Source organism: Camellia sinensis, chromosome 9, assembly GCF_055761805.1.
Source record: "Camellia sinensis isolate YWXY chromosome 9, ASM5576180v1, whole genome shotgun sequence".
Lineage (NCBI taxonomy): Eukaryota > Viridiplantae > Streptophyta > Magnoliopsida > Ericales > Theaceae > Camellia > Camellia sinensis.
In genome coordinates this window covers 43863163-43888397 of record NC_138969.1, presented here as the reverse complement: position 1 = coordinate 43888397, position 25235 = coordinate 43863163, and the positions used below count along the sequence as shown (strand labels likewise).

The 25235-nt window shown below is 35.9% G+C and overlaps 1 protein-coding gene across 1 annotated transcript; it reads right to left on the bottom strand.

Moving 5' to 3' along the window:
• Window positions 1–2540: 2540 nt before the first annotated feature.
• LOC114257084 (protein yippee-like At5g53940) lies at window positions 2541–7761 on the bottom strand. Its single transcript, XM_028196801.2, has 5 exons — window positions 7532–7761; window positions 5579–5622; window positions 3409–3517; window positions 2852–2907; window positions 2541–2780 (listed from the first exon to the last, which is right to left on the bottom strand). Exons 1-5 carry the CDS (start codon window positions 7625–7627, stop codon window positions 2702–2704), a joined length of 384 nt encoding a protein of 127 aa, XP_028052602.1. The 5' UTR covers window positions 7628–7761; the 3' UTR covers window positions 2541–2701.
• Window positions 7762–25235: the final 17474 nt, after the last annotated feature.

Below are 25235 nucleotides of genomic sequence, written 5' to 3'. Positions count from 1 at the left end.
TGATCATCTTCTTCCAAAATTGCCTTTGAAATTGGTGTTATCACGTAGTCCGATTTCACCTTAAAGAGAAATGCTTGATGTGTCATCCAGTAAAGTGGGGTATCCAAGGAAGTTCCCTTGGGTTGATCATTCTAGTAAAGAGTGGTTTCAATCCAACTCGAGTCGATATAGTCCTTTTGTTGCAAACCCAATTCGGGAAACTACTGATTCATTATTGAAAGAAGTGTATGTGATTGCCCTAGGTATTGACCAAATAATTGAAATTTAATGCTCGCATTCTTCTCCACACTCATTTGAAGTCTTATGAAAATGTCTTCTGGTAGTGTGTCTGCTACTTTTTGCCACCAACAGACAATGTCTGTTATACTTCTTGTTGCACACCTTGTTTTATGAGCTTTTTCACCATAAAAAAAGGTAACAACTTCAAGAACTGACACCAACTTAATTTTCCAAGAAAGAATGACCCCAAAGCTAGCTCCACCACCTCTAATAGCCCAGAAATGATCTTCTCCCAAGGATTATCTATTGAGGATTTTTCCATTAACATTATTAACTACTTGTGCATCAATAATGTTATCCACAGATAAGCCACCCTTTCTCATCAAGTTTCCATACTCAGCCCTAATGAAATGCCCACCAACTCCAACAAAAGGACATATTCCGCCTGGAAAAGCATGAGTCTTGCTTTTTTGGGAAATGCAGAGATAAAGTTCACTGAGACTAGCCTCTGCCTGTACCTACGCAGTTTCTGTTGCAATGTTTACATTGATGGATCGAAGATTGGACATGTGAACAAATGGTTCATTTGATATGTAAGAAAGGCCTTCATAGTCATGACCTCCACTTTGGATTCTAAGATGATAGTTATGATTCTTGGTACAAATGACAGTTGCTTGGCCATGGGATTCATGCGTGGCTGCTACGATGGCCATCGGATATCAGGTTTTAGTTGTATTTAGTCTCTAAGATCTAAAATATGCATAGAAAATATCCAAGAAAGAAGAGCTTTCATGAGTGTAAATGGCTTCCGAGATTGGTTTTATCGATAGACCAGCCTGTTTTTTGAGGCATTGGACAAATGGTTCCGTAGCTAGGTTTGAAGTTGCCAATGGAATTGAGAACAAAAAGGTTGAAACTAGCACTAAGAGCATTGCGATGCTTGAAAGCTTCATTTTCTATAACTTGTTTTCCTATCAAATTTCTCAATGTTTTGAGCTTTTCTTAATTTCATATCGTATTTATATTTTTATTGAAATAATGAAAGAAGCTTAATTTGTAGTATAGTATAATAATTTTTGGCATTTTATTGTTTAGAGTCAACAAAATCTTTCAAAATACAGTAGTACAATATGAACCTTTTCTATCCATACACAAAATTTATTGAGTACATTTTTAATCTTGCAAGAAACATCTGCACAATGACAACTTTTTTGATGAATATATTAAGTTTACTATAGCCCTATTTGGTAGAGTTTATTTCCAACTTATTTCAACTTTTAGCTTAATTTAAGCTATTTTGATATACTTGGTTCAGCTTCACAATACAGCTTATAGTTTTTTGTAAATCAAAAATCAACTTATTCTTTGAGTGGGGGAGGAAAAACTTAATTTATAAGTCAAAAATCAGTTTACGTTTACAGCTATAAACTATAAGTTATTAAGTTATAAGTTATAATCACTTTCTCACAGCCCTACCAAACGAGACCTATATTATTTTAGAAATATTATTTTTCAATTTACTATAAATATTCGAGGACAACATCTTTCCAAAAGATACAATAGTATTTTCTTTTAAAATCATTGATTGAGTGAAAATACAATCCTCCCACTCCCACTCCCACCAAGCAAAGAATAGGGACTTTTCAATAACTTTACCTCTCAAAATATCTAAATGTTTTTTCAATTTTGTTCTTCTCTCCGAGTTCACACACATGTACTATTATATAACAAAAACATTGTGAAGCCTTTGTTGATTAAAACCTCAATTTTCTCAAATTGTTGAATTTTATAATGTAAAATAAATATGCGTTGTCACATTATTGATTCTCATCCCCCCCCCCCAAAAAAAAAAAAATTATTTTTTTAACTTTATATGGAAATATTTTTCAAATTTTATCCATTAATTAGAGAATCTTTGAAACTTTCATCTATATGAAAACTTTCTATTTCTTACATTGATTCTGAAAATCACAATATATTTTTCTCAAATTTATCATTCATTAGTTAATTATTTTACTGCTGTTGTAAACCACATTACACAAATTTATATTTACATCACTTTACTTTTTTGATAATTATTCTGATTACTTTTTTCAGCTCACTAATTTTTTTTTCAATTTTCTTATTAACCATTGTTGACATTATCATTCAACACCTATATATCAATTTTCTAAAAATACTTCTCAGAAAATAAAATGTGTGAGCCAGATGCATTATGATTGTGACCATAGATTACACAAATTTTGAATCTAATTCACACACTTTATTTTGGATAATTTTTTGAATTACTTTCAAGATCCATAACTATATATCCATGCAAGTTTTGCTACTCAATTTGGCTTCCAAGTCCCTAAGATATATACAAAATATGTACATATAATCTACATATGTAACCAAACTGTTCAAAGGTTACATAAAAGCATAATTAGCTCTTACAGTTTCTGGCCTTTTATAGATTACTTACTTCACAAACAGAAAGTTACTAAGCATTCTCTGCATCACTTGAACTCGGCCGAGCATCCAGGTTGACTTCATCGGTGAACTCCTCTGCTATCCTCCATCTGTTGAAACACATAGCGTGTAACGTATGATACAATATATTGGAATGAGAATCTTTAAAATCAATCTGTACCTCTCAAGAACAAATTTCCCTTCCTTGTATTTATGGGTATTGTCAGATGCTGCCACCTACGCAAATTCAAGAACACCAGCATATTAACAGTAAACACGACAGAGTGTACCAATAGGAGATGAATTCTGTGAAATCTTTTCATAATCTGAAATACAAAAAAAAGTTCTTCACGTCTCTTTAATCTCTTTGAGAACATGATTATCTCATTGCACACAAATTTTTCTCCAACTTTTAGTAAAAAAGAATTCATTAAGACAAATTCCGTGCAATTTTTGAAGAAAACGTTTCGTTTATGTAATTATCTGTATCACCCAATACCACAAAAATGGTTTGCAAATATCCCAATTTTCTTGGCTCACTTACACAGTATAAAGAAATGAAATCTATGATCCTGCACAACCACACACAACATTCAAAAGACAAACTATAACTGTTCCATCCAAGCTTTACTTCAAGTAGCTCACTACAATTCGAAGTTCCTCTTTTTTCTTTTTTGAGCTTGATTCAAAAGACAGATTTGCTAAAAGTGTTGGAGTAAATGGATTGAGGGAGCTTACATATTTCCAGCCAAGAATTTGTCCACAACAGCAGCAAAATATGTCACAAACAGTATGCTTTCCAGTAAGCATCACCCTTTCCTCCATAGGTCCAACTGATATATTTACACTGAATAAAAATGCCAAAGCCGTAAAAGTGAAGACTGATAAATAAAAATCTTCATCGCCATTACTTTAGTTCATGAAAGAGATGCATTGTAATATATACTTACTAAGAGTTTTAAAATAATGTGACATCGATGACAAGCACAAATCAAATGTAAAGGTATAATTATTGAAATTCTGTTTGTGAGAGATTGACAGACCAGACATGCCCAAGTCAAAAATGCATACCGATGCCACTGTTACTGTTTGTACCAAAAATGTCATGCCTGGATTGGGACACGCAGCTGGATTTCAGAGAGAGAATAACAGAAGTGGAAAACTTTAGCAAGACTGGTGTTTGAAAGAGGAGTGTAGGCTGAGGGTACGTGAACATGTGGTTGTCCTCGCATGCCCGTGCATCACACTATCAGGTAGTGTTTGGTTCACTGGAATGGAATGTAATGGAATGATCATTCCATCAAAATGTCTATTTCCCATGCTTGGTTGACTTTAATAAATAAAATAAAATAAAATAAAAATTGCAAATGGAATCATCATTCACCTTGTAAGGAATGACCATTTCATTTTAGTGAACCAAATAAAGCATCAAGAGTTTTTTCTATACATATAATTTTATTTAGGGAAACGGTCACATATTGTTCAAAAGCAGAGGAAAAAGGTTGAAAAAACATCAATTCATTTCGTGAGAAGCATTACACATGCTCTAGGAGAACTGCAAGAGCCTTGTGCACTAGGTTTTAAGGATTTTGTGAAAGTGGTTTTGATGCTGCAAATTCCTACTATTTGAGGGTGAAGCCAAGGAAAACTAAACATATCTCTAGCCTTGGTGAGCAATGTAAGAAAGTGTACTGCCGTTTTTGAGGATCACAATGAAGAGGCTAATATACTCAATGGAGGTGTGCAAGGCATAGATTCGGTTTGGATAAAAGAAACTACTGATCAAGACTTTACTTTGCAAGCCTATAGATATCTAATAGATTATTTGAGTTACCTTTATCCCACTTTACAATTTTCATAGTGTCCCTCCACTATTAACCAGCATTACATTACATCAGAAGCATATTCAATTAGTCACAAAAAATAAGAGCACTAAGCATCGTTGGGGCCCACTAGAACTATGACTTGCTCCTTTTCAACTAAAGTAGCTAGATAAATTCATTGTCTTAACAAATAAAATATAATATAATAAAATAAACACAAAAACAAATAATCACCAAAACAAAACTCTAGAGCTATTTATGCAAGAGAATACAGATATTAATGATAAAAAGTGAAATACAAATTACTAGCAATGAAAGTAAGATTTTTGTCATTTCGGTCAAAAGAGTGATAATCTCTTAGCAAGGTTGGAAAAATCAAGATTGAAAGGATAGATCAGCCATTCAGTTGTAATATACATTAAATTAATAACTGAAAAGCAAAATAGCATGCATACATTGTTTGTCAGAAGGCTGAGATAACAAACAGGGGTGATCAAAGTATTTATGCAAAACAATATGTTGTGAGAGGAAGTTACTGGTGCTAAGAGGAGGAAACAGTCCTAAGAAAACCAATTCTAAAAATGAGAAGAAATGGATGTTTCTGTTATGACTACTTATTGGGCTCTTGGTTTGTTAACCTGTCATTGATGCAAAGACCTCTTCTATAAGGCTTCAACTCATATCTTCAACCAACAAAAAAAATATTAAGGGAGCATTTTAACTTGGATTTTGGATCCTAATAGACAACAGAGAATTGCTAAATTTATTTATTGAAATATCATTGGTATGACTAGTTATTCAAATCAAGTCACAGTACAAATAAATTCAAATATGACAATAAAAATGAGAAATAGATTTCATGACTGCCTAATAAAAAGTAAGAACACTTTTCACTTTAATTTGGCCTAAGATATCATTCAGTGAAAAACACACCTTCCCCCTCGTCCAAGAGAAAATATACCAAAAAAGGAGAAAAGAACAAAACACAAATGCACACAAAATGAAGACATAACCATTTCCATAAATTCCTAAAATGAAATCAAACATAAAAAGAAACAAAGAATATTAAATTGTTAATAACTTACGCATTGTTGAAAAGGTATGCCCTCCCATGACCGCAATTGAATGACTGGTCATAATACATAGCTACGATTAGTACCAAAGATGTTGCAAGTACTCAAACTAAGCAAACACACTGGATTGCAAAAAAGGGGCAGATAATTATGTTGTTACAAAAGAACAGTATTAAGATACATGCATATAATATTTTGAAAAGTAAAACTTATGTGTTTTTCACTTTGTCAAAGAGAGTGGCATATAGATTTCATACTGATAGACAACATAATGACTCTACCTATGAAGCACGGATACTAGTACAAATACATTACGGGTATGTCAATATGGAAAAACTTTAAAAAATGTAGGATACGAGTACTTTAGGGGTACGTCCATAAAAATTAAACAAACAAAAAAAAAATTATAACTTTTAGTAGTGTATACAAAATGATTAGAAATCAATTGCAAAAAGTAGCTAAACCAAGGTTCAAAAGTAGAGTTTAATGCCAATCAATAGAGAAAGATTACCAACAGAGAGACAAAAGCTTAATTGATAGAGAAAATATGATTGCTTAATTTGTAAAGATTAAAGACAACCATAAGTATTCTCTCAAATATGTAATATTTGCAAAAATACTATTTATTTTTTGAGTTTTTAACAATGGATACAATCTATTTTTTTAGTACCCCTATATTTAAAAATATATATTTATATTTATGACTTGATATACTCACAAAAGTACCTGATGTGTACCCATGCCATGCTCAAGGCATACCCATGTCATTACATTCAATTTTTTTATTAAAAAAAAAAGTATCTGATGTGTATTTCACGTACTCAATACACATGCACCCACATCAGTTTGTGAGAATACCCGTACTGGATCCGTACCCAAAACTCATACGAGATAATTTTTGTACCAATGCTTCATGGGACTCCACTTTCCCAACTGTTCCAATTCTCCACTCTCCCTCTCCCTCTCCTACTACATCATTATGCATATTTTGCTCATGCATACTGTATGCAATGGTTTATTTATATTTTCCTTAACGTTGTGCTTGATTGGGGAATTTGAGGAGTGATTGGAAAGGAAAAGAGAAAAAATAGGTGAAATGTGAATAAAATATACCTATATTTCACCTAATTTCACACGCCTTTTCCCTTTTCCTTTTCAAATCGCTCTTTAAATCCCCAAACCAAACACAGCTTAAAGGTTTCCTTAGAAGGAAAGAAATCAAATACGATGAACTAAAATTTAAACAGAGTTGGAGTTTTGGAATGATGAAATGTAACAAAATGAAACATAATAATACTTTCAGAAATGTGTTTTTACATGGTCAAATTCTTTGTTTTTTAAAATTATATTATTTTATTTGACGCCTAATCATTAAAAGAAAATTGCACTAGGAATATCTTAAATTCTAATATTGTAATCTACAAAAGTCACTCCTCTTGAGCATGTCGCATATCCCGTTCCTGTTTCCCATTCCACATACTGGTTTCTTGTCACTAGGATTTGCGAGTAAGATATGTTAGTAAAACAAACATTCTCCCTCCTCTTTTCATTCTTTCTTGAAGGTTTCTCAACTTCCAATGCCCCCATTCTTATTAAAAAAAAAAAAAAAATCAAAATCCAAATTCATGCATGAGGCAAAAATCTTGTAGTATCGAATCAAATTCATGAGTAGAATATTAAAAGTTCAATACCATCAAACGTTTGACATCCACAAACAAAACCAAATATACACAACCCATTTGACATAAATATACAGAATAGCTTTGATTCTATTCTTTTGAGTCAATATCTAAATCTTAAACCAATTGATTGTGGGTCTCTAATTAATTTCATCAATAACCCCCAAAATTTGACTGAAAAACAATACATGCAAACACACACACATATATATATATATATATAGATAAGTAGAAGCATAGAAAGAAAGAGAGAAAAGGGAAGGGAAAGAGGAGAGGTGAGTCTGACCCGAGAGAGGACATCGTCAGCAAAGGCAAGGGGTGTATGGCAGTATCTGCATCTGTAAGAGCGGCCTTCCAGCTCCACCAGAAACACTCTCCCCATATCCTCCTCTATCCTCTGCTCTCATCTACCCAACCCAACTCTCTCTCTCTCTCTCTCTCTCTCTGCATAAACTCCACTTGTCTGTAAAAACCCATCGAGTCAATTGACGGTTTTTTTTTTTTTTTTGGTTATGCATTTTTTATTTTAAATCATAATGTTTTTATTTTAACAAATTGATTGTGGGTCTACTCTTTTCATTTCCGTAAGGAAGGAAATTTAAAGTGAAAAATGCTTTAAACCTTAAGATTTTTTTGTGTAATTAATTATTTTTTAAGATTAAAATTATCAAAAATAAAAAATAGTTAATTACAAAATAAACTCTAAAGTTTCATGTTTTTTATTTTAAATCCACTGTTTTTTCCTTTAAACCCTCTCCGTTATTTTATTAAGACGAAAATAGATGGAAGAAACACATTAAAACATAAATGGAACTCTAAAATTTAATTTGTTAAAATTAAAACACCACAGTTTAAAATGAAAAACTTGTGATACCTTAAAAAAAAAAAAATTTGTAATTAACCATTGTTTTTGTTTATAAAATTTTAAAAATGAAAAAACAAAAATATAAGATACAAGGTGTTGTCCGGGTCCTAATAGTCTATTATGGGTCTTGATTCCATAATTTAAATTTAAATAGTTCATTTCTTAAATTCTTTATTTATATGATTTACATATAAAATTAGATTGGTTTGATAATTGTAATTTATTCAAAGTTCACAAAAATTGATGATGACTATTTTTAAAAATAAATTATTCATTTTTTTTGTGACAAAAGTAATAAATTGAATAGATGCTTCGTTTGGGAAGTGGGTTGATTTTTTGAATTTTTGATTTTTTTGACTATTTTAGTCTGAGCTAAAAAGGCTTGATTTGGGAAGGGTTTTTTGGCTTTTTTTTATGAGAGAAGAGTATAATGATTATGAGTTGAATGTGATGTTTTGTTTTTTGTGACTAAAATAGCCTATTTTGTCTTTTGTGGTTAAAATAACTAAAAAAAACCTGGAAACCAACTTGCCAAACGGAGGCTAAGATTATCAAATTGATAGAATTTTTTTTTAGATATATACACAAGATCCTACAAAATTAATAAATTTAAAATATCGAAATAGGACCATAATAATACTGAAACAATACTTTTTAATCCACATCATGGATGGGATGAAAGTCCAATCCAAATAAATTCATCTAGTAAATGTTATATTTGTAAAATATGGAAACAGTTTCAAAATTGAAAGAGTTAAATCCAAATAAATTCATCAAGTAAATGTTATATTTGTAAAATATGGCAACAGTTTCAAAATTGAAAGAGTTATCACATTTTTAGTCTCTTCTAATATTTAAATTGGGTCAAATTTGTCATCAATATATAAGAATGTTTCAATTTGATTCTCAAGCTTTTAATTGTATTAATTTGGTTCTCAACGGATAAAAAAAGGAAAAATACTTCCCAGAATAAGAAGCTCAGAAAATACACAGAATTTAAAATCAATGGTGATGAATTACTTGAAATATGGGCCCACAAAAACAACTTTACATGTGAACCATTGATAAAAAAATTTTGGTTTATTTTTTGATCAGTTTTCTGGGATTGTAGACTTTTTGATAAAAAAAAAATAAATAAATAAAATTTGAAGACTAGATTTACACAATTTAAAAAGGAATAATTTGAAACACACTAATACATTGGGAATTATATTGACACAAAAATATATAATTTGGGAACAAAAAATTGTAATTAACCCAATTTCAAACTTGAGTTGAAACATTTAGTTTTGTTGAATTTTCAAAACTTATTTTCTGAATTTTATTTTTGAAAAATTACAAATTTAAAAAGATATTTTTAAAAAATTTTAAATTATTTATTTTAAGAAAAAAATTAAATGAAAATAATGTGTAATTTTTTGTCAAATTAATTTTATAAAAAATTAAAAATAATTTTCAAAAACTTAATCAAACAAAAATTAAAATTGACCCGAGGACCACCCGAAATAATTTTTTATTTATTTTATGAAATAAGTAAATATGTTATCATGATTTAAATGCACAAACATAAAAACTATTGCATAGAGATCGTTTGGAATGTAAGTTGGCTTTTTAGCTTTCTAAATATTTTAGTTGAGACTAAAAAATCCCGTTTAGGATAGATTTTTTAACATTTTTTATTTTTATGAGAGAAAAAAATGAAATGATTATAATTTAAATATGATATTTTTTAGCTTGAGACTAAAAAATTTATGGAGTACTTACGTGTAGATCATAATAAGTGAACTTATTGTCTAATAGGTCTTATGAAAAAAATTTGTCATAAAAAAAGTTACTTTTTGTAAGTTTTAGCGAAAATTTAAAAAAATATGATAAAAAAAAATCACTAATTGTTAATTTTTAATGACATATATAAAAAATTGTCACAAAAAAATTATTTTTAGAGACAATTTTATCAAGACTTATTTTCAATAAGACTTAATGAGAATTTAGTCCAACTATTACGATCTATTGATAATTTACTCAAAATTTATTTCATTTTTTTGTAATTATTTAAACCCCAATCCACCCGAGCCCATCTTCTCAAACGTGATCATAATCAATTTGTCAAGTTGCGAATTCGCTTATATTTAAAAAAATTGGCTTATATTTAAAAATTCCTCTCAAATGATGCGTTGAATTATTTAAAATTAATAATAGTTTGTTGAGAGTGATACTATATGCACTAATTAATAAATCAAGATTAATTATAACTTTATTATTAACCCGATTTATAATACAAATTACAAATATTAAAAATATCTTAAATTATATCACATCATCAATTAATATATTAATTAATACATTAATTGATACATATACCAATACTCTTTTGTTGATTAATTTTTATGGGGTTCCCAATATCAAGGTCGCCTTTGGCCCAATGCCACTACTTTGGTTCTCTAGCAATTGATTGAAAACAAAGCTCTCAAAATGTTTTTAGCTATTATATTAGTCTATAAAAATATTCGCTTATATTTAAAAAGTCCCCTCAAATGATGTGTTGAATTATTTAACATTAATATACGAATGTTTTATCTGAATTTTTTTAAAAAAAAATTAATTGATATTGTGAGTTATTTGAAATTAATAGATGGCTGTTTTCCAAATATATGAATTGTGTATAGAATATGATTAATTATGTTAATTAAGCAAAGTTGTTTATGGGAAAAGAAACCTTTCAAATTTAAACTTGATTAAATCTGTTACAACCCAAACCCACCCACATGGGTTGAGTATCGTAACCGGCCAGTAATCTGTGATTACCAAACGTCTTCCTGTACAATCAAAAAAAATAATAGGGGCTAGCATAAGCAATATTCAAAAATACCAATAGTCCAATGAGTTGTGCATTTATATGAACAAATATTTACATGTAAAAACATTAATTTATCCACATTTAGTATATAACTTATAACTTAACATCTTATACATAACATATACACATAACAAAGTGTACTTCATGATCAAAAGCTTGACAACGGCCTTCTAGGCCTAGTCTCAACTCTGAGGCACTCAAAACCACGCGATAGGCTTCAAAACGGTGACTCGGCTGAAGACTCATTCTGGATTTGTCCTCCATAACGCTCATCTATACATATATATATATATATATATAAATAGTGAGCTAAAGCCCACTGAATAACATTAAAGTGAAGAGGTAAACGAATTTCACATCATAATGTATACAAAAAATCGTACCATACATATCAATCAATCATATCAGTCTCACATCAGAACATAATAATAGTACATCTAACAGAACATATCACATATCGTCTTTCGACTAGAGTAATCGGTTCTGGATACCGATTAAACACATATCACTACAATGATGTGGCTAACGAGATCTCTTAAACAGTCATATGTCATGGACCCCGTATTTATATGTCGTCTCCCATGACTTGGGACTATCTGTGGATGCCATAATAGATCAAAATAGGACATTCGTTCATGTATCAAAATAATATTTCAGAAACTATAGCTTATCAGATAACAGTTTAAACATATACCATACAAACATATCTTTGCAGAAATGTTACTCACAGTGGACTTCTAGTAACGATTGTGCGGTCTCCGACTCGTAACCTATAATTACAATGCACATAACGCAATACATGTCTAACTTAAAATAAAATCATGACTTCAAATTTAAGCTTAATTCCATGGAAAAAGATCAAACACTTGAATTTCAAGGCAAAAACATAATCCATGCACCTTAGAATTCCAATCTTTGAAATTCATGGAGTTTAATATTCCAATTTCAAGAACAATGCAAGAAAAACAATTTTATGAACATATTTTCATGAATCAATGCCATGCATGTGGAGAGATAAGCTCAAAGTCTACAATTTTTTCCTTAATTACTCAAGAACAACTCTAAACATGCAAGATTTTTTCTTGATTAAATTTAAATCCTCAAAATCCATGACATTTTCCTTCAATCTTAAAAACCCATGTATGAATTGCAAAGTATATAAATAAATCCTTATGAAATCATCCATGCATGACAAGTTTAAAAACTAATTTATCTTATTCTTTCAATTTGAGACATATTCATGTTAAACTCTAATTCTCATAACCAAAACTTTTATCTCATGTATGAAGTCATCTCAATTCAACCTATATTTTAGAAGATGAGGAGTAGATTTACCTTAATTTCAAGAATTTGGAATGCAAATACACTTTAATTTGATGATTAATGAGCTATCTTCTAGTTCTCCCTAAGTTCTTCTTCAATTCTCCTTCTTTGAGTTCAACCCAAGAACTCTCTCTTTTCTTCCCTCTCTTTACGTGTGGGTTATGTAATAGCTCCACCAAACCAAGTACTATCTCTCTCATTTGTTGTTTATTAAGGAGATAAAAAGATGAGTAGAAATTTCATATAATTACCATTTAATATTAAACTTAATTCATCCAAAATTAATAAATTATTCCTAATTACATTAACTTAATCATCATCACAATAAAATCTCAATTACACTAAATTAAATTATACTAATGTGTATTAAGTTCTAATTCCTATTCAATTATTTAATTCCAACCTATTAAAATTAGAGAATCAAACGGAATCAATTTTTAATTAAACTTCTCAAATAACTTTAAAAATTCCAAGTGACATATCCTTGTACTCAATTTTGATTTCTGAATCCATTTATGTCATCAATTTCAGTTTCAAGACCGAGCTCACAACGGATAGTTTCTCAATAACAGATATTTACAACGAATAAAATTAGATAATTCACAATTAATCACTTAACACATGTCATAATTAAAATTAATACATTATTAATCACTTATAATTACGATTAACATTTTAGGATCATCACAAAATCTTACTTTTGGTAAATTATGCCACAAGAAAGATTGAATAGACTAGTAATTTTATCTATTGAAAATAATTTAGTTGATAAGTTAGATTTTGTAAGTTTGATTAGCAATTTTGTAGCAAAAAAATATGAGAAGGGTAATGTTTAAGTGATATTTTGTTACAATTTATTCAATTTTTTATTTGGTACTTAAGTTTGGATTATTTTGATCTTTTTTTTTATTTTTTTATTTTGTTTATAAACTTTGTTATATATTTAAGTACAATTTTAGGATAAACTACCAATAGGTCCTAATAGTTAAACTTAATTCACATCAAGTCCTATTGAAAATAAGTCTCGATAAAATTGTCGCTAAAAATAATTTTTGTGACAATTTTTTACATACGTCGCTAAAAATTGACAATTAGTGACTTTTTTGTTATGATTTTTATAAATTGTTGCTAAAACTTATAATTAGTGACGTCTTTTTATGACAAATTTTTTTCATAGAACCTATTAAATAATAAATCCACTTATTAAGACCTACATATAAGTACACCTAAATTTTATATCAAATACTGAAAAAATGGGTCTGTAAACTTTTGATTGCAATGTTCTGTTTTTTTTCCTTTTTACAAATATATGAAATGCGAGAGCTCGTTTTGGCCTAAAAAATTCAGTGCCGGCCCTGTCCTATATCCAAAATTTCATATTCCATGCGATATCTTTGACATTTGCTTCTAAACTGAAAAATAAAAATAAAAAAAATATTAATTTCAAACTATTTAAATAAAGCATTTGCCCCACTCTCCTACAAACTTCCCTAGACTCTCACTATTTTTATTTCTAAAGTTTCGATCAAATGCATGCACATGGAATGCAACCTCTCTCCCATTTTGATAGAGCTCTTTTTTTAAAGTTAAAATTTGATAATCAAAAAGTAAAAAGTAAAAGCATTCATTCCTCAAATTCTAAATAATAAGTTTTTTTCGCCTTATTTAACTTATTTCCACCTAAGTTATAAACAGAAAAGTTATACAAACAGTTTAGTACATACCTTCAAATTAAAATAAGTTATAATTACTTCTTAAAATCTATATCAAACAGATATGGGACCTAACCACATCAATCATTTTTCAAAAAATAATAATAAACTATTTTAATATTAGTTTTGTCCATTTTGGTTATTAGTTTGGAGAGATTCAGTGGAAAATTCTTTTGGATAGACTTGTGTGGGGATATATTTCTGAGTACCAACACGTGGCAAGGAGACGCCGATGTGTCAGCCGAAGTGTCGCGTGTCCTGGTTATTATGCCGAGGTTATCTCAACGTTGCCGAGGTTATCTCCGAAGATATCGGGATCCGAAATAAACGGATAGGGGACAAGAGTCCTAGAATGAAGAGGAAACTTAGTCAAGATGAGGATAAAGCTCTTAGGGAGTTTATCTTTATCTCTTGAAGAGTCCAAAGTAAGTACTGAATTGGAGTCCATAGAAGTCAGGCTTCTAGTGGGACTAGGATTAAGTAAACTATAAAAGAGAGGCACCATCGTGGGTCTAAGGTACGCAATTTATGCTTTGAACAATGAGTTTAGCACTTGATTATCTTTGAGAGATATACTGACTTGATCGTCAGAGTGCCCCCGGGTGGAGGAGCCACCGCCGGAGCCTTCTCTTTTTGTTACAGGTTAACTGAAGCCATCTATTCTGCCAGTGCTCTCTAGCTGATTACTAAACGGGCAGTGTGATCAGAAAATCACTCACACAATTTAGCGCCGCCTGTGGGAAATTAGAAGAATAGATGGCCAGTAACAGACAGAAAGAAAAGATTGGGGACGACACTCCTGCTGGGAGTGGCAGACCTGTCGACCTTGATATTAAAGGAGACAACAACAATGCAGAAACTCGTGACCAAGGCCACGGAGAGAAAGACGTCAGCCAGGAGGGCGACACTTCGAAGAAGACAGACCAAAACAAGTACTATAACGAAGATAACCTCTAGGTATGGAGGGATAGGTGCCTGAGGAGGGATGAAGAAGTAAAAGAATTGGCAAACAAGTTGGCAAACCTGCAGTCGGTCGTCAACTTCATGATGCAAAACAATGTCATGCAGCCACCATACCCGCTGCACGACACGCCGATTCCAGCAACTAATACCTAGAAGGGAGTAAGGAAAACAATCCCCAAAGCCCCTCAGCACACCAGGAGCAGAAGGCACTCTCACCGACCTTCCAGGGAAGTCGGACGAGAGGAGCCGAGACGAGAGAAGTCCCGAAGGACGTATCACACAAAGGACCCAAAGCCCAAAGAACATCGGCATGTTCAAGGGCAGGCGCTCTGCTTTGACACAACCCATGGAGAAAGATCAAAATGGGCCCACCACGAAGTCGAAAGTAGTGTGCCGAAAAGATTGAAGTCCAAAGATAGCCGAGCTACAGGGAGGAGTAAAGAAGACTTGAGAGATTACCTCAAGAGGAAGCAACAGAATGCTGAAGTCAAGGTAACTTCCCCGGTTAAGCAGAAGACACCATTCTTGGTGGAACTGGACAAATTTGAAGCACCAAAGAGATTCAGTATGCCAAGGTTCCAAATATATGGTAGTAAGTCAAATCCCAACTTTCACGTTGGACTATACCTGAATTCAATGGCATTATATAGTGGGAACGAGCCGTTGCTCTGCAAAGTATTCCCCTCATCCTTCGGGGAGATTGCATCAGATTGGTTCCATAAACTACCGAAGGGAAGCGTAAAGACTTGGGAAGGCCTAGCCGAGATGTTTGTGGCCAGGTTTGTGATGAACAAACTACAGCCCTTGAGGGTCGACGCACTGATGGCTTTAAAAATCACCAAGGATGAAGGCCTTAGGGCCTACGCAAAAAGGTACTGCGAGGTGTTCAATCGAATACCCGAATGCAACCAAGAGGTGGCGGTCGTGTCTTTCAAGAACGGCCTGAAAGATGACTGCCCACTACGGAAGTTTTTGGCAAAGACATTGCCAAAAAGCATGGAAGAACTCATGGCGAGAATCGAGAAGTACGCCAGAGCCGAAAAGGATACGTCGGGAAACAAAGAGACAAAGTAGGAGAAAGGAAACGGCTCGCCGAAGCGAAGCTGAGGTAACAATGGATCGATCAAACAAGAAACGGAATTGAGGTCTAAACAAGTAGTCACGACTGTGTTCCGAATCTCGGTCCACAAAGTCCTAGATCAAATACGAAACCAACCCTATTTCAGAGCACGGACAAGAACACCAGGGGAATTTATTGGAAGAAACGTCGGTAGGCGTTGTGCTTACCACAATGAAGAAGGGCACCCAACTCAGGGTTGCAGAGCCCTAAAAGCACACTTAGAAGACTTGGTGAGGCAAGGCCATCTGAGGGACCTTGTCGATGAGGCCAGAACAAGGGAAGAATAGGCAAGATTGTCTCAAGCACCAGCAGCTCCGCCTCTCCCAGCACAGCAACCACTGGCAGGAGGACTACGGGTGGTTAATGTAATTCACTCAAAGGTGAACGAAAACGACATACGAAGGGAGACCCAGAAGGCAAAACACCTACAGAACATAAACTAGGTCGGACATAAAAGACCTCAGCCTGAAGAATGCCAGGGACCGACGATAGCCTTTACTGAAGCCGACCTAGAGATGGTCCAGCATCCACATAATGATGCCTTGGTAGCATCCCTCTAGGTTGGGGAGTGCCAAGTGAAACGCATCCTGATTGATCAAGGCAGCTCTTGCGACATCATGTATGTTAGATGTTACAAGGAGCTGGGCTTTCATCCTGATGACTTTGAGCAGTCCAATGGCCCGATGGTCGGCTTCAATGGAACGCCGACGTGGCCACTGGGCGCAACAAGCTTGGAGGTGCAGGCTGGCACCAGAAAAATCAAGACAGAATTCACCATCATCGACACACCCTCCCCTTACAACATCATCTTGGGAAGGCCATGGTTGCATGCAATGGGGGCAGTTCCCTCAACATTGCATCAACTATTTCGATTCCCAACAGAGCATGGGATAGAGGAAGTTAGAGGTAATCAGCTACAGGCGAAGAATTGCTCCATGGCAGCAATGAAATCTACCTGCAGCGTGCGAAAGCCAGAGAAGGCAGAAATTGAAGATGAGAACGAGAAAGTCCTAGAAGACGTCGGCAAAGAACTAGCCGAGAAGAGCGAAGAGGCACTAAAGAAAATCCTCATCCAGGATGGGGATGAAGAACGCTTTTTTCTTCTCGGCTCGAGCTTAGCCGAAGAAGAGGAAAAAGAGTTGGAAACTTTTTTGAGAGCAAATATTGAGGTGTTCGCTTGGACACCTTATGAAATGCCTGGCATTGACCCTGAGGTCACTTGCTACAAACTGAATGTTGACAGGTCGGCCAAACCTGTAATTCAGCGAGCCAGAAGACCGACGTTGATACACGTCGAAGCAGTAGAAAAAGAAGTAGACAGACTTCTGGAGGCTAGGGCCATTAGAGAAGTACACTACCCAACATGGCTATCCAATACAGTGGTGGTAAAGAAGAAGAACGGTAAATGGAGGGTCTGCGTAGACTTTACTAGCCTCAACAAAGCCTGTCCCAAAGACAACTTTTCCCTGCCCAAAATTGACCAGCTAGTAGATGCCACTTCAGGGCATGGAAGAATGAGTTTTCTAGACGCTTACAAGGGTACCACCAGATTTCCATGTACCCCCCAGACGAAGAAAAAACCGCATTCATCACCCCAAAAGGCCTGTACTGTTACAGAGTAATGCCTTTCGGGTTGAAAAACGCAGGAGCAACTTACCAAAGGCTGGTAACCAAAATGTTCAAACACCTGATTGGCCGAACAGTAGAAGTCTACATCGACGACATGGTCGTTAAGACCAAAGAGCCTGAGGGTCATCTCGCCGATCTAAAAGCAGTCTTTGAAATCCTTAAAACATATCGGCTCCGACTCAATGCATCGAAGTGTGCATTTGGAGTTGGATCTGGTAAATTTTTAGGATACCTGGTAACTAGAAGGGGCATTGAGGCCAGCCCAGATCAGATCAAGGCCATCCTAGAATTGAAGAGCCCGACGTCAGCAAAACAAGTGCAGATGCTAATTGAAAATGCCGCAGCCCTAAACAGATTCATCAGCAGAAGCTCAGACAAATGTAAACCTTTCTTCAACCTGGTGAAGAAAGCCACGGACTTCCTATGGACTGAGGAATGTAAGGCCGCTTTGGTCGACCTAAAGAGGTATCTGACCATGGCTCCAGTCCTCTCAACACCTGAACCTGGAGAAGAACTGTTTTTGTATTTGGCAGTTTCAGAACACGCAATAAGTGCAGTGCTAATCCGTGAGGAAAAGGGGGAGCAAAAGGTTGTTTATTACGTAAGCAAAACCTTGACCGATGCAGAAACAAGGTACCTACCACCAGAGAAATTGATGCTGGCCTTAATAATGGCTTCAAAGAAGCCGAACCATTACTTTCAAGCGCATAAGATTATAGTGTTAACAGAGCACCCACTGAAGTCCTTGTTACAATAAGGAGACTTAACTGGAAGAATAGCAAGATGGGCAGTGACCTTGGGCCAGTACGACCTGGAGTTCAGGCCGAGAACAGCAATTAAGGGCGAAGTTTTGGCCAATTTCGTGGCCGAATTCACGTTGGAGTCCATCGAACATCGGGCTCCATTGAGCCAAGATGAACGACGTCCAAGCAAACAAGGAGAAGCCCAGCCAAAGGCAAAAGAACAAGGAAAGAAAAAACTCAGACCCTGCAGCATTTACATCAGCGACTCCTTTCACCTGTTTGTCGATGGGAGCTCAAACCGGCAAGAAACGGGGGCAGGAGTAGTGTTAATATCTCCTGATGGGGAGATATTAAAATAGTCCATTCGATTAGGGTTCAAGGCCTCAAACAATGAGGCAGAATACGAAGCATTGATTGCAGGACTAAAGCTGGCAGTGGCAGTAGAAGCAGATGAGGTAATAATTTTTTGCGATTCACAACTTATAGTGAATTAGACAACATGAGAGTTCGCAACCCGAGATGAGAAGATGTCGGCATACGCAAAGGAAGTCATCAGGCTGGTAGTCTTGTTTCGCAACTGCCGACTTCTTCAAGTTAGCCGAGATGATAACAGCCACACCGACGCATTGGCCAACTTGGCAAGTTCAATACAAACTGGAAAAACAAGGACAATAATAATTGACTACTTGTCAGTCCCGAGCATAGAACCACCGATCATAGGACAAGAAGCAATGTGTGTGGACTTGGGACTAAGCTGGATGGATGCAATTATTGCATTCCTAAAAGAGGGAAAGTTGCCAGAAGACCATAAGGAAGCACACAAGGTCAGATTGAAGTCGGCAAGATTCAATTTGACAGCGGACGGACATCTCGACAGAAGATCCTTCACTGGACCCCTTTTAAGGTGCGTACACCCTTTACAGGTTGAAGATTTTCTATATGAAATTCATGAAGGGATTTGTGGAAGCCACGCTGGGGGCAGATCACTAGCTCACAGGGCCATTACCCAGGGGTATTGGTGGCCCTACATGCAAAAAGATGCAGAAGCCTACGTGAAGAAGTGTGAACAATGCCAAAGGTTCGCACCTTTGATACACCAGCCAGCTGCTGACCTAAACCTTGTATCCAGTCCATGGCCATTCGCCCAATGGGGCATGGATCTCATTGGACAGTTGCCCCAAGCAACTGGGCAAAAGAAGTACTTGCTGGTAGCAACAGATTACTTCACAAAGTGGATAGAAACAGAACCTCTTGCCAAAATCCGAGATGTGGATGTCAAGAACTTCATATGGAGAAACATTATCACCAGATTTGGCATTCCAAGAGCAATAGTTGCCGACAACGGAATGCAGTTTGACAGCAAACTCATCAAGAACTTTTGTGCGAAATTCAAGATAAAAATTAATTTTCAACACCAAGTTTTCCCCAAAGCAATGGGCAAGCAGAAGCATCCAACAAAGTAATTTTGGATGGGATAAAGAAGAGGCTGCAGGCAGCAAAAGGAAAGTGGGTAGACGAGTTGCCCAATGTACTCTTGGCATATCGGACTACACCGAGAAGATCAACAGGGAAAACTCCCTTTGCCATGGCCTACGGCACAGAAGCAGTCATCCCACTGGAGATCGGCATCCCAGGGATCAGAACCCAGGGAGTAGAGAATGGGACTAATGACATACTTCTAGCCCGAGATCTGGATCTCTTAGAAGAAAGAAGGGAGAAAGCTGCAATTCAGCTCGCAGCATACCAGCAGCAGCTTGCTAGAGCTTATAATAAGAAGGTCAATCCAAGGGATTTTCAGGTCAGCGACCTAGTCCTAAGAAAAGTTGTTGGCAACAAGAAGGATCCCAGAGAGGGCAAGCTTGGCTCAAACTAGGAAGGACCCTACAAAATTACTTCGGTATTGGGCAATGGAGTATACCGGCTTGAAGATAATGAGGGCAACGCATTGCCACGACCCTGGAACACTTGTAATTTGAAATTTTTCTATCATTAGATATTCCTTGTTATTTTTTGCCGACATCATCAATAAAATCTTAGCAAAATTTTCCAAGACTTGTGAATTGATAAAAGATGCATAATGTTGTTTCTAAATAATGAGAACCCAAGTGGAACTTAGGTTCACATTGGGGGCAGAGAGAAGACACAAATGCTTAACGCTTGTTAAAATTTGTAGCAATTTACAAGTTAAAGTTAAGCCGAGATTATTGTTTATCTTCACTTGTTGAAATTTGTAGCAATTTACAAGTTGAAGTTAAACCGAAGTAATACTTAACGCTTGTTGAAATTTGTAGCAATTTACAAGTTGAAGTTAAGCCGAGATTATTGTTTATCTTCACTTGTTGAAATTTGTAGCAATTTACAAGTTGAAGTTAAATCGAAGTAATGCTTAACGCTTGTTGAAATTCGTAGCAATTTACAAGTTGAAGTTAAGCCGAGATTATTGTTTATCTTCACTTGTTGAAATTTGTAGAAATTTACAAGTTGAAATTAAGCCGAGATTATTGTTTATCTTCACTTGTTTCACTTGTTGAAATTTGTAGCAATTTACAAGTTAAAGTTAAACCGAAATTATTGTTTATTTTCACTTGTTGAAATTTGTAGCAATTTACAAGTTGAAGTTAAGCCAAGATTATTGTTTATCTTCACTTATTGAAATTTGTAGCAATTTACAAGTTAAAGTTAAACCGAAATTGTTGTTTATCTTCACTTGTTGAAATTTATGAACAATTTACAAGTTGAAGTTAAGCCGAAATCATTGTTTATCTTCACTTGTTGAAATTTGTGGACAATTTATAAGTTAAGTTAAACCAGTATGATGTTCAACACTTGATAAAAGTTTGCAAGAGGTTTGTCTATCCGAGGCATGTCACCCCGAGAAGATTGTATAAAGAAGGAAAAGTGTGTGAAAGACATGCAGAATATTCTAAGTATAGAATCATGTAGAAGCAATGAAGAGAAGACAAGAGTACAAGTACTTAGAAAAGAAAAGTTGCATTAGCATTCATCAAGACAAGGGCACATCGGCCGTACAAAGGCTTACATTGTTCTAAAAAAATAAAAAATAAAGAAGAAACAAGTAAGCAAAAGAAAAACATAAAGCTAAGACTCCTTTCCACCAGATGGTTGAATTTGAAGATCAAATATTTATTGAGAAGATACCTCGGCCGCCTTTTCCTCCGCAATCTCGGCATCAATTTGGGCAAGGGTCTCATCAATACTCTTATCAGCATGAAATGAATCCAATGATACATTTGGAGGAATCACATCCTTGGGAACCTCTTCAACCTCCTCGTCTTGAGTTAAGTCTAGGACTCGCTCATCTTGAGGAGGGGACTTGGACGCAGTAGCCTCTTTTGCTTTTCTCACCAAGGCATCATCCTCTTCCACATCTTCAGATTCTGAATCTTAATCAGACTGAGCTGGAGAAGGAGGTGGAGGGAATGGAAGAGGAATATCATCGGCATTCCTCAGAGGAGAATCATTAGGGACATTGAGTTTTTTCAGAAGAGACATCCAACCAAGGGTGAAACCCTTGTTGCATGCCTGTTTCACTTGAAGTTCATAGGCCTCAGTGACGTCGGCCATGCCTTGGGCATATGCCTTCTCGTCGGTATCTTTTATTTCAGCTTCCTTGGTGGCTAGTGCCTCCTGAAGCTCCTTTTCGGCTTGAACCATTCTCTCACCGGCTTCTCTCTTCTGAGACTTAGCCACTTTCCTGATTGGTCTGAGCCTTTTCCTCCGCAACCTCAACCTTCTCTTCAGCATTGGTCTGAGCCTTGATTACAACCTCGGCTTGGTCCTCTAATTTTTTCATCTTTAATTGAAGACCTTTGTTGGTCTTTTGGAGGGAAGAGAACTCCTTCTTCATCTCAACCAGCTTCTGCTGATTTTCGAAAGACTGAACAGAAAAAGAGTGGGCATGCTGGATGCCCTGAAGAAAACACGGGGTAAAAGTTATTGCAAAAATTTCTAAGTATGAAAAAGAAAAGAAAAAAGTACCAGATAAAAGACACTTACTTGAACGGAGTGTTGAAGCATCAACGCATAATTTTCATATTCGTTCAACTCGGCGTTTCGCTCTAAGTCGCCTGGTAGCAGCAGAGCAATGCTAAGCGCAACGCCGTCATTAATATCCTCGGCACTATCGTTCGTCATGACTGGCTTATCCTCCAAAGTATTTTGGGTGCCTAGGGGGCAGCGGGCTTCTTAGACCCCGAGGTTGTAGCGGAGGATGACTTCGGCTTTTTAGATTTTGGGGATTCTGATGGTTGGGTTTCAGAGCGCCTCTTCCCAGCAGAAGGTTGAGACTTGTCACTCTTAGCCAACTTGGAGATTGGCAGAGCATCCTCAGACTCAACTTGAGTAACTTTAGCTTTTGGCTGAGCTTTTTTTACTCTTTTCGACTTCGATGGGAGAAGGGTTTGTGCTGGTTGATCGTCTACGGATGAAGGAATGCTGGCCAGAAGGTCTTTTGCAACTGGTTTTTGGCGGCCCATCTCGGCAGTAAGGACGAATCGTCGCCGACGTTTTCGTTCTGATAATGGGACCAGGTATGGAGCCGAAGTTAATGGCTGATCAGCTGGATCGGATGTTAATCCTTGATCTATTTGTGATGTGGATACAGTCAATAGAGTTGTAGTAGAGGGTGGAGAAAGGCTTTTCTTCTTCCTTTTGGGCACGTCGGGCAAAGTTGACTTATATGATGGAATAAAATTGAGAAGTACAGGCAATTTCCTTTTATGGACTGGCAAGTCCAGAAGTTTCTTCAAATCCTTGCTGGGAACAAAGGATTAGGGAAAATTTTTCGGTGGCTTACGAACAGCTGCAAGAAGAACAGACGTCAGAAACAGATAAAGTATCTAAGACTTTGAAAGAAAACAGGCAAAGCTGAATACTGGGCTCTTACCCTTGCCCTCTAAAACTGATCGAGGAAGAGGGTAGAGATGGATGTCCTCGTCTGGAGCAAACTCCCAATTTCCTGAGGTAATAAGATAGTCATCTCCAGCCCCTTTGTTGGAGTCTGGGAGGTCGGCTACGATTTTGAATTCGGTAGACCTCGGCTTAAGGTAATAAATGTAACCTTTTTCTTTCAAATTAAGGGCACACATGGTATAGCAATACTGGATATCGGCTAGGGTGATCTTAGCATTTTCCTGTTTAGCTAAGGCTATGATGCCATTGATCACTCGGTAGGAATTGATTGCCAGTTGCATGGGGTTCAACTTATAATAGTGAAGAATCTCACGAAAAAGGATGCTGAGTGGGAGCCGGAGTCCGCACTCAGTGAAAGCTATAATGGGAAAGGGCATCGAATCATCTGTGGGCATGATGGAGTCGTTATCTCCAGCCAGCCTCAGATGGACATCGGCAGGGATAGAGAATTCTTGCCTAAAATACTCAAGTTTGGTCGGGGTATCTACCTTATGTCTCCACATACCCATGATATCGGCCTGAATTAGAGAGGTTGGATTTCAGAGAAAAAATTTCTTGAGAGGGTTAATGAGACCTCGGCAAAAATCTAGGTAAAATACTAGTTTCAGTTTTTTCCTAAAATGTGGGTTCCACAAACAAATCCCAAACCCAAAGCTATGGAGATGAAAATCAAAGGCACAGATCTGGAAAAGACACAAAAAACAGAAAACAAATGCGAAGTTTCAGAATCAAGAACATAGATGGACTATCAAGAACATGAAGAATACAAAGGGTTGAAGGCCAAGAACAGTGGCAAGACGTGCAAGAAAACTATGAATAGTACATGTATTTAAGGCATAAGCAAAAAGCGAAATCAACACATTCAGATGTATGATTCACAAATTAAGTGTTTGAGCAAGGCAGTGATAAACAAGAAATTCCAGAAAAACTCAAGAAACTGGAATAAGAAGAAATAGATTGCTTACCAGAAAATATGAAGCCGATGTGAAGATTGCCGAAGTCAGACGACAATTATAGATGTAACAAGAACGACGAAAGCTTCACAGGAAGGGAGAACAGAAGGCAGTTGCAGAGCTTGAGGACTGAAACAATGGCGTATTCAGGAGCTAGAGAGAGAAAATGCGAAGAGAAATTGAATACAAAAGTGAAAAATGAAGAAAGGGGGAAAAGTTTTTGTCAAAAATGAAAACGACGGCAAAAAGTAATCAATACGCCTAGAAGAACGTATGCGTCAGACGGAACACGTGAGAGAGAGACGGCTTGCAGCGCGTCATGAACATGGTCCAATAAGGTGGAGACGCATGAATGAAACGGTTGAGTAAATGATACGTGACAGCTCACACACGTGAAAGAATTCACTGGAATTCTTGTTCTCTGAAGAAAACATGTCGGCCTGAAATGAATGATCTCGGCTGAGGAGTTCTTGAGTCGATATATAGGAGGAAGTACCGATATAGGTTCCATCACCTCAGAATGCCAAGGTAATAGAACCTAGGGGGCAGTTGTGGGGATATATTTCTGAGTACCAACACGTGGCAAGGAGACGCCGATATGTCAGCCGAGGTGCCACGTGTCCTGGTCATTATGCCGAGGTTATCTTGGCGTTGCCGAGGTTATCTCCGAAGATATCGGGATCCGAGATAAACGGATAGGGGACAAGAGTCCCAGAATGAAGAGGAAACTTAGTCAAGATGAGGATAAAGCTCTTAGGGAGTTTATCTTTATCTCTTGAAGAGTCCAAAGTAAGTACTGAATTGGAGTCCATAGAAGTCAGGCTTCTAGTGGGACTAGGATTAAGTAAACTATAAAAAAGAGGCACCCCCGTGGGTCTAAGGTACGCAATTTA